This window comes from Salvelinus alpinus, chromosome 1, assembly GCF_045679555.1.
Source record: "Salvelinus alpinus chromosome 1, SLU_Salpinus.1, whole genome shotgun sequence".
In the NCBI taxonomy this organism is placed as follows: domain Eukaryota; kingdom Metazoa; phylum Chordata; class Actinopteri; order Salmoniformes; family Salmonidae; genus Salvelinus; species Salvelinus alpinus.
This window is the reverse complement of record NC_092086.1, coordinates 71,957,728-71,968,721: the sequence shown is the minus strand read 5'-3', so window position 1 is coordinate 71,968,721 and position 10,994 is coordinate 71,957,728. Positions and strand designations below refer to the sequence as shown.

Here is a 10,994-nt window from a genome sequence, read left to right as displayed (position 1 = left end):
ATTTTTAATGACTCCAACCTAAGTGTATGTAAACTTCCAACGGAACTAGGCTGTCACACCCATTTGAAAATCTCCACCTGACCTTCTTCTCAACGGTTCAACCACAAACTCAATACTGTCTAGTCAAGTCTGTGGAAACTATTTTCTCTCACTCACTTTTTTCACTTTAAATGGTATACTCTCAGTGCTTCATTTGTCAATCGGGATGTGCAAGAACAAAAAGTGAGCGCGAAAGGGGGGTGACCTGGGGAGCTCTGAGGTACCGGAACGCAAGAGATAAAACAAAACACCTTTATAATAATGCATTGCATGCATATCATATCATTTGCGTAGTGGCATTGAGCAGTTGAGTAGAGGCCCTTTTTTGGCCTTTTATAAACGGATTTCATGCAATTCAACATCATTTTACGACTGGAGACTTTGGCATAATCTTTTTTAATGCGCGTTAACAGCAACTGGGAACTCGGAGCTGCGAAATATCTGACTTCCGACTTAAGTGCATTCAAGGACAAAAAGAAAGGCAGCTCTAGCGACGCAGAAATATGACAAACTGATTTGTTGTAAAGGTGGCATCCTATGACGGTGCTACGTTGAAAGTCACTGAGCCCTTCAGTACTGCCAATGTTTGTCTCTGGCGATTGCAAGGCTGTGTGCTCGATTTTATACACCTGTCAGCAAAGGGTGTGGCTGAAATAGCCAAATCCACTAATTTGAAGGGGTGTCCATATACTTTTTTCCATCAACTGATAACTACCATACTTGTCTCTGTAGTTTTCACAAGCTCTTAGTAAAAAAAGGTAAATTCATCATTTGGTTGTCCTAATTGAGTTACAATTACTTACATTTTTTATTTATTTGAGTAGTTCTTCAACATCAGCCGATAAATCAGTGGAGCCATTTAGTGTTACCTAACTACATTTTATGAGTAATTTATAATGTTTTAATTATCATGTAATTGTTTATAGTGGCACATTCAGTCCAGCTTTAAATGGCGTTCAGTTTATAAAGGCTTCATAAAGCCTGGCACACGCACTAAAGTGAAGTCATTTATAGTCACATTAAACCTAATCTCATTCCCAGACAATTCCGCCCAAATGCGCGGAAGATCTGGTGCACCAACACATCAAACTATTTAGGACTTTGTGGCTGTCCTTAATAAATCAGCAGAATGTTAGTAACCTATGTAATCTCCTGTAATACTTTGTTTGAAGTGAGACACCTTCGGTCACTTATAACACATCCATAAAGACACTATATCGCATGATGCTGTACTTACTTTAAAGTCAGACCCCTTATGAATGACAAAAAGCATACATAAATGCCTTATCATATAAAGTCAGACACCTTTGGTCATTATGATGCAAACACAAATGTATTAACACTTGGTATTATCACTAAGAGCTAACAAGAATAAACATTAAAGACATGTTTAAACCATACATTTCCTTTGATTTTTACATTTTCACAACAATACAAATACATTACGTTTCAAAAAGTTCAGCAATGTCATTACATTGAACATTACACAGGGCTGTGAATAGTGTAACTTTTCCCTGAGCTGGCGGACGAATGTTCTTGCCTCTCTGCCTGCTGGAGGTACTGCATGTTGGTTCCAACCTTAAAAGTAACAACAAAGAAAGTTAGCAGGTCTGTTAGGAAATGCCTTTGTCACACCATCTGGATAGTGGCATTTTTGTGCTGCCCAGAAATACTCTAAATGGGGAGATGGGGAAACTCCATTAGATTCATATTATTATGTTCCTCTTTCATTTACAAATTTTATGATATGAATGACACTAGGCTGTATATGACACGAGGCTGTATATATATATTCATTTTTATTTTGCTGAGCGTGCTAGCTATCTAGCTAGCAATTTCTATGAAGTCACCAAAATTATTTGAATTAGCTATGTAATCTAACGCAACACTTAACTACTACAAACTAATTTAAATTACCATAAATAAAGGTTAACTTACTTGTTTTTTTTCTGTCCAGTGGCACTACAAGTGGGCATTTGATTTGCAAACTGTGATGAGTGTAGGGCATGCACACTGAATTAAAGGGCAACTACACTCAAGAACCAAGAATCAAAGTTTCTTACATTTTTCCCCGACCTCAAAAGTCGTCCTCTGATGTGGTTTAAGCATTGCTGTGAACACAGAAAACCAAATGCTGTTGTTTTTCTGATAAGGTTGAAGTCTGTGCCCTCGCAGAAATATAATTAGCATAATAAAAACATCCCCATAATAATCTTTCAAGCTGATGTTTTACGTGATTCTGTCCAATTGTGTTTTTTGTTTGTCATTTATTTTTTAAACTTATGTTGTACATAATGTTGCTGCTACCGTCCCTTATGACCGAAAATAACTTATTGAAATCAGAACTGCGATTACTCACCACGAACTGGAAGAATCCTTTTTTTACGTTAACGAATCTGACGACGACATTATCAACATACAGCTGGCTGGTTATACACTATATCGGCAGGATAAAACAGCGGCGTCTGGTAAGACAAGGGTGGGGGACTATGTATTTTTGTAAATAACAGCTGGTGCATGATATCTAAGGAAGTCTCGAAGGTTTTGCTTGCCTGAGGTAGATTATCTCATGATAAGCTGTAGACCACACTATCTACCTAGAGAGTTTATCTGTATTTTTTGTAGCATACCACCACAGACTGATGCTGGCCCTAAGATCGCACTAAATGAGCTGTATTCCGCCATAAACAAACAGGAAAACGCTCAACCAGAGGCGGCACTCCTAGTGGCCAGGGACTTTCATGCAGGGAGACTTAAATCGGTCTTACCAAATTTCTATCAGCATGTTAAATGTGCAACCAGAGGGAAAAAAACTCTGGACCACCTTTACTCCACACACAAAGACGCATACAAAGCTCTCCCTCGCCCTTCATTTGGCAAATTTGACCATAATTCTATCCTCCTGATTCCCGCTTACAAGCAAAAATTAAAGCAGGAAGCACCAGTGACTAAGTCAATAAAAAAGTGGTCAGATGAAGCAGATGTTTTGCTAGCACAGACTGGAATATGTTCCGGGATTCCTCCGATGGCATTGAGGAGAACACCACATCAGTCATTGGCTTCATCAATAAGTGTATCGATGACGTTGTCCCCACAGTGACCGTACGTACATACCACAACCAGAAGCTATGGATTACAGGCAACATCCGCATTGAGCTAAAGGCTAGAGCTGCGACTTTCAAGGAGCGGGACTCTAACCCGGAAGCTTATAAGAAATCCTGCTATGTCCTCCGACGAACCAACAAACAGGCAAAGCGTCAATACAGGACTAAGATCGAATCGTACTACACCGTCTCCGACGCTCGTCGGATGTGGCAGGGTTTGCAAACCATTACAGGCTACAAAGGGAAGCACAGCCGAGAGCTGCCCAGTGACACGAGTTTACCAGATGAGCTAAACTACATCTATACGCCCTAGTAAGCAAAAATAACACTGAAACATGCATGAGAGCACCAGCTGTTCCGGAAGACTGATCACACTCTCTGCAGCCAATGTGAGTAAGACCTTTAAACAGGTAAACATTCACAAGGCCGCAGGGCCAGACGGATTACCAGGACGTGTACTGCGAGCATGCGCTGACCAAATGGCAAGTGTCTTCACTGACATTTTCAACCTCTCCCTGTCCGAGTCTGTAATACCAACATGTTTTAAGCAGACCACCAAGGTAACCTGCATAAATGACTACCGACCCGTAGCACTCATGTCTGTAGCCATGAAGTGCTTTGAAAGGCTGGTCATGGCTTACATCAACACCATTATCCCAGGAACCCTAGACCCACTCCAATTTTCATACTGCCCTAACAGATCCACAGATGATGCAATCAAAGAGGACCTAGCACGCCCCCATTCTCATCGACGGGGCTGCAGTGGAGCAGGTTGAGAGCTTCAAGTTCCTTGGGGTCCACATCACCAACAAACTAACATGGTCCAAGCATACCAAGACAGTCGTGAAGAGGGCACAACAAAACCTATTCCCCCTCTGGAGACTGAAAAGATTTGGCATGGGTTCTCAGATCCTCAAAAGGTTCTACAGCTGCATCATCGAGAGCATCCTGACTGGTTGCATCACTGCCTGGTATGGCAACTGCTCGGCCTCCGACCGCAAGGCACTACAGAGTGTGGTGCGTACTGCCCAGTACATCACTGGGGCAAAGCTTCCTGCCATCCAGGACATCTATACCAGGCGGAACATCTAATCAAATGGCTACCCAGACTATTTACATCCCCCCTCCCTCTTTTACACCGCTGCTACTCTCTGTTGTTATCATCTATGCATAGTCACTTTAATAACTCTACCTACATGTACATATTACCTCGACTAACCGGTGCCCGTGCACATTTACTCTGTATCGGTACCCCCCTGTACAATGTCTCGCTATTGTTATTTTACTGCTGCTCTTTAATTACTTGTTACTTCTAAATGTATTTATTTTTCTTATTCATATTTTTTAACTGCATTGATGGTTAGGGGCTCATAAGTAAACATTTCACTGTAAGGTGAAATGTTATATTCGGCGCATGTGACTAATACAATTTAATAAATCAGTTTTTTTCATTGGATGCATCCGCTTATGTTGCACTTTTGCATCTGTGGTGAAAAGTGACAGAGCTAGAGTGGTGTTTGTCAGACCATGAGACATCCTAGAAATCGGTCTTATTTATTTATTAAAATGATTTGACCAGCCCACCCCAATAAAAGATGGTCTGGCCATTCTGGCAATTGCCAGATGGCCAATCCGACTATGTGTTCCACAGTTGAGAAAAATGTTATTTTCCAAACTCATTCTGCCACTGGAAACTCGCTCCCTGCCACTCCAGCATACTTCATTCTGATGCAAATACTAAGAAGGCTGAAGTTTTGAGGAGGAGGGGTGGTTGGGGACTAGCGAAAAAAAGGGGAATGCGATTCAAGGATTTCTTTGTGTGGGCCTCAAAGTAAAGCCCTAATGTTCTCAGTGGAGTTGAAAACAACAACAGCATGAGTGCTGCACTGGTTACATTGCCCCTTCTCCAATAGGTGCACCTTCTGTCTACCATAGTTATTGTGTGCCTTCTGGCAAACTGTGCGGCCATGGAATCCAGAATACTACATTTTTGGAGTTGAGCCTTCACTTGTGGTGGTGGTGGTGGATACCATGGTCAGGGGGAGGGAGCCACAGCCAACCACAACACCCTGACTGGGGATGGAGTGAGTGGCTGTACTGGGGACTCTGGAGGAGTGTGTGGTGGGATGTTGACTTGGATCTAAGAGCTAAAATGGTGACGCACTGTCATAACATTCCGACTTGCCTCTCTTGTCTGTCTGTCTGTATGAGGGCTGTACACCGTGGCATGTGGCTGGGATTAGGACATTTCCCTGTGGATTAAAACCTTTGCAACGCCTACATTGCAACTCACTCTGAGGAGTGTGAGGTCCCAGACTGATCCTGTCTCTGCAGTTTGGCCCATGGTTTCACTTAGCAGGTACGTGAAGTGGATTTTCTGCTGTTCAGATAGACAGACCGACAGTGTGACAGTGATCTATTTCTTAAGTATTGTTATGGGATTTTCATAAAGTGAGACGTTTTGTGTTTTTCTTTGCTGAATAGGAGAGGAGGGTGAACGTTTTCACTTTTCTAATTTTGAAAAAAGACAGAAATGGTGTTGCCTCATTGAGGTTTATTAGAGGATGAGTGACCTATGTTAAACAGTTAATTGTGTTGCCATAGTCATGTAGGCCAGCAAGTTTTAAAGTGCAAGGTCATTACTTTTGTCTGGTTTCCCTTCAGTGGAACTGCTGCCAGGGATTAGTTTTGTGGAACAATTAGAACCACAAATGTACCCTCACCACTTTGTAGGGTGAGTAACTGTGAAATCTTAAATGTCACTTTTATCAATTATTTAATCTCCTGAGACACTCAAAATGTTGTGTTTTTATCTCATATATCTAAGACAAATGTAGTATGTGTTGTTAGGAATAGAAATGAGGGAATATCAAAGATACATTTTCAAATCTATTGCTGACGAGGTGTTTTATGAAACAAAAAGGTTAGTTCCCAAAACTTCGACTGAGATAAACAACACTTAGGTTATAATATATTTTTTATATATATATTCATTTTATTGATGTTCATTTTCTATATCCAACTTAAATTAGTGTTTGCTAGTTGACCACGTTTGTGGTTTATCCCGGTCTTATACACTTTTTTTTCCCAAAGCTCCAGGATGTTCCAGTTCGTCCAGAGGCACATCCACGACCACCTGATGGAGCGCATAATCCACCGGACTCGTCTGGTGACCAAAGATGGCCGCTGCAACATTGAGTTTGGCAACATCGAGTACCACAACCAATTTGCCTACCTGGGGGATTTCTGGACGACGGTTGTGGAGATTCGCTGGCGTTTCGTCCTCCTCCTCTTCGTCGCCTCCTTCACAGGCAGCTGGTTCGTCTTCAGCCTTCTGTGGTACTGGATTGCCAAGAGCAATGGTGATTTGATTGGACAGAACCGCACAGACAGCCACGTCCGTTGTATAGACAATGTCAATGGTCTCACCACGGCTTTCCTGTACTCCTTGGAGACCCAGACAACAATTGGTTATGGTGGACGGGCACTCACTGGGCACTGCCCTGCCACCGTGGCCCTCATTGTCGTCCAATCCCTCATTGGCGTCTTTGTCAACTGCTTCATGTGTGGGGTGATCCTGGCCAAGATCTCCCTTCCCAAGAAGAGGGCAAAGACAGTGACCTTCAGTAACACAGCGGTCATCTGCCTGAAGAAGGGCAGCCTGTGCCTGCTTATCCGAGTGGCCAACCTCCGCAAGACCTTGCTCATCGGGAGCCAAATCTACGGCAAGCTGCTTAGGACAACTGTCACGCCGGAAGGTGAGACTATAATTCTCGACCAGGTAGGCATTGACTTTGCAGTGGACGCTGGCAAGGACAACCTGTTTTTTGTCTGCCCGCTGACATTGTACCACATCATCGATAAGGCCAGTCCGTTTTACGACATGTCAGCGGACACCCTCCAGCAGCAGGACTTTGAGCTGGTGGTCTTCCTGGACGGGATGGCCGAGTCCACCAGCTCCGCCTGCCAGGTACGGACCTCCTTCATCCCCCAGGAGGTCCAATGGGGATACAGCTTCCTGCCCATCATCTCCCGCACCAAGACAGGCAAGTACCGTGTGGACTTCTCCAACTTCTCCAGAACCGTGCCGGTGACGACCCCACACTGTGTCCAATGCTTTCAGAGTGATCCAGACCAACGCAACCACAACAATAGCCAAAACAACCACCACAGGAAGCTAGGTATTGACAACCCCGGATTCGAGGTGATTGACATTCAAGACACAATGGATATCACAAAAATGTGAGCCGGAGGAAAGAGGGTGAAATTGAAAGTTTCCGCTGTAAACCACAGACTAACAGACAGCAGCCCCCAGGATGTGGGACGTGGCTCGCCGAGAGAGATGTGGATTAAGCACTTGTTTATGAGAGTATTCATGTCCTCTCTATAGTCTGATGTGGATGACAGAAAGCTCACATTGGGGTCAGGGGCTCATAGTGAGTCATAGACAATGAACAGGTAGCCCCAGTTCTAATTACCAGTGAGCCAAAGAATAATGTACACCTTGGATATGGTGCAAATCTTTACTTTGCTTCATGTGAGCATTGGGTATTACATTTGAGTTAAGACCGAACAACTCAGTATTATTTACGTCTATGCCTTTAAAAGACAAAATATCAGCCTTTATGTGTTGTTTAAAAAAATGACATACAATGCAAAAGACCGAATAAATCAATGATCCCTGGAAAAACAACATTTACAGCAGAGCTGAAAAAAGACATTGCTATGTGTTGAGAGGTTCGCTCTTGTCAATGTTGAACTGGTGTTTTCAAGCTCCGGTAGGAGCTAAACTGTTGGTAAGAACAGCTCATTACACTCAAAGCACCTTTGTGACATACAAACAGTAACTATTGTACTAGGTACAGTAACTATTAAAAAGGGCTTTGGTCATGACCTGAAGGAGAGAGTGGGAGAGAGAGTAAAGCACAGGGGGTATTCATGAGAAGCTTATGACCTGAGCCTGTTTTAATGAAATATGTCAGGGATGGAGGAATAACAATAGGGTAGAACTTGCTTCCCTAGAGTCTTTACATAGTCTTTTTCTTAACTGGAATGACAGAGTACATATTATGTGCCATAACAGATTCATCACGTATGCCTTAATTCCTTTAGAATACTGTGAATAGCTGCTAATTGCACTGACTGGGAATATTAATGTGACTAATCTACATTGTGTAGATGTCTTATTTTGTAATATTGAGTTACTTGTTCTCAGGGAATGCAGCATTCCTGTTTAGAATAAATACATGTTTTTTGACAATGCCTTGAGTATTTTCCTTTCTGCCACCTGGGCCTGTATCCCTCAAAGCATCTCAGAAAAGGTCCTAGGAATCCTGTTAAAACCTGTTTTAAGACAACAAAAAAACACAGCTCAGAGTAGATTTTAAAATGATGTTAAGACACTGCCCAGACAAACTCTGAGCCAGGAGTAAAATCAACTCATGAATGTTTATCTCAGCTGGTAATAATGATTGTTTGATGTACCACAAAGGAAAGATAGTGATGACGCTCATTGACCGTGGGCGAGTTCATTTTGCATGGCCCAGGGCCCCGATTGAGTGGAGATTTCACTTAAGGACCAATGGAATGGTCTAAAACAGTGGTTTCCAAACTTTTTGGAACCGTGACACACCATGATGGGACAGAAAATTCTTCGGCACACCTAAAATAAATGTATTTAGTGGTAATGACCTCCATCTCATCTGATCAATAATGCTAATCATCTATTTTCTGTGAGACACGTTATTTATAGATTAATTAAATAGGGTTTATTTGAAATGTTTTCATAGTTTTGATAGTTCGTTACTTATGATGATTAATTTCTGTGTATCCATTAAGAGCGTCCCGGGAGTCTGAGCCAGAAAGTAGAAACATGTAGGTCAGGTAAAATAGGTCTTTAGTTTTGAATGATTGGGCTACAGACACAAAGCCATGCTCCGTTTGTTTCTATGACAGAGGCTGTGGCATATGTAAGCCCTACCAGAGACATATATTAAGAAATAAATGACTCTGGCTCAGCCTAATCAGACCTGTCTGTGCTAATGGTTTTCACAGAAAAAGTTAAATGAAACAAATTACTTTGCTCTTGATGCACACCCCTCAAATGATACAAATGTAACAACAGCCTGAGGCACTGGACTTAAAACAAAGACACAAATGTAGCCATGTTCCATTTAAAAGGTAACTGCCCCTTAGAACCAATTTCTCTGGTTTTAAGAGGCCTTTGTGGCATTGATATGAGTCAGAAACATTCATTCTAGTGTGAAAATGTTCTACATAGTGTAAAATGAAGATCATTTTGGTCATAAAGTCAGTCTCGTACAAAATTGAGTTTTGTAAGTGAGTTCATCACGACTTACTGGAGGGTTGGGTATGGATTATTTACATGCCTACTTATGCCAATGATGCCCAATTTGTGGTCCGCCCCAGCTGCCATGAGGATATTTGTGACTTGGTCTATCATAAATCAGTGACATTGACCCCAAAACACATTTGGAGTTTTATAGTAATGAATCCTAGCTTTCTAATGAGACCAACATGTTCTCTCTACTCCAAATATCAAGCGACTTATGTGCCCAGGAAATTCAGACCAACAACTACATGCAACCTTCTAACAAAGACTTCTACTACAGTGGTGGCCAAAAGTTTTGAGAATGACACAAATATTAATTTTCACAAAGTTTGCTACTTCAGTGTCTTTAGATATTTTGTCAGATGTTACTATGGAATACTGAAGTATAATTACAAGCATTTCATAAGTGTCAAAGTGTCAAAGGCTTTTATTGACAATTACATGAAGTTGATGCCAAGAGTCAATATTTGCAGTGTTGACTCTTCTTTTTCAAGACCTCTGCAATCCGCCCTGGCATGCTGTCAATTATCTTCTGGGCCACATTCTGACTGATTGCAGCCCATTCTTGCATAATCAATGTTTGGAGTTTGTCAGAATTTGTGGGGTTTTGTTTGTCCACCTGCCTCTTGAGGATTGACCACAAGTTCTCAATGGGATTAAGGTCTGGGGAGTTTCCTGGCCATGGACCCAACATATCGATGTTTTGTTTCCCGAGCAACTTAGTTATCACTTTTGCCTTATGGCAAGGTGCTCCATCATGCTGGAAAAGGCATTGTTCGTCACCAAACTGTTCCTAGATGGTTGGGAGAAGATGCTCTCGGGGGATGTGTTGGTACCATTCTTTATTCATTGCTGTGTTCTTAGGCAAAATTGTGAGTGAGCCCACTCCCTTGGCTGAGAAGCAACCCCACACATGAATGGTCTCAGGATGCTTTACTGTTGGCACACAGGACTGATGGTAGCGCTCACCTTGTCTTCTCCGGACAAGCTTTTTTCCGGATGCCCCAAACAATCGGAAAGGGGATTCATCAGAGCAAATGACTTTACCCCAGTCCTCAGCAGTCCAATCCCTGTACCTTTTGCAGAATATCAGTCTGTCCCTGATGTTTTTCCTGGAGATAAGTGGCTTCTTTGCTGCCCTTCTTGACACCAGGCCATCCTCCAAAAGTCTTCACCTCAATGTGCGTGCAGATGGACTCACACCTGCCTGCTGCCATTCCTGAGCAAGTTCTATACTGGTGGTGCCCCAATCCCGCAGCTGAATCAACTTTAGGAGACGGTCCTGGCGCTTGCTGGACTTTTTTGGGCACCCTGAAGCCTTCTTCACAACAATTGAACTGCTCTCCTTGAAGTTGTTGATGATCCGATAAATGGTTGATTTAAGTGCAATCTTACTGGCAGCAATATCCTTGCCTGTGAAGCCCTTTTTATGCAAAGCAATGATAACGGCATGTGTTTCCTTGCAGGTAACCATGTTTGACAGAGGAAGAACAATGATT

At 42.5% G+C, this 10,994-nt stretch overlaps 1 protein-coding gene across 1 annotated transcript; it reads left to right on the top strand.

Annotated features, from left to right (window-relative positions):
• Positions 1–1,708: 1,708 nt before the first annotated feature.
• On the top strand, positions 1,709–8,393 carry LOC139584674 (ATP-sensitive inward rectifier potassium channel 1-like). The gene is made up of 2 exons (XM_071416795.1): positions 1,709–5,502; positions 6,237–8,393. Exons 1-2 carry the CDS (start codon positions 5,486–5,488, stop codon positions 7,387–7,389), a joined length of 1,170 nt encoding a protein of 389 aa, XP_071272896.1. The 5' UTR covers positions 1,709–5,485; the 3' UTR covers positions 7,390–8,393.
• The last annotated feature ends 2,601 nt before the right edge of the window (positions 8,394–10,994 follow it).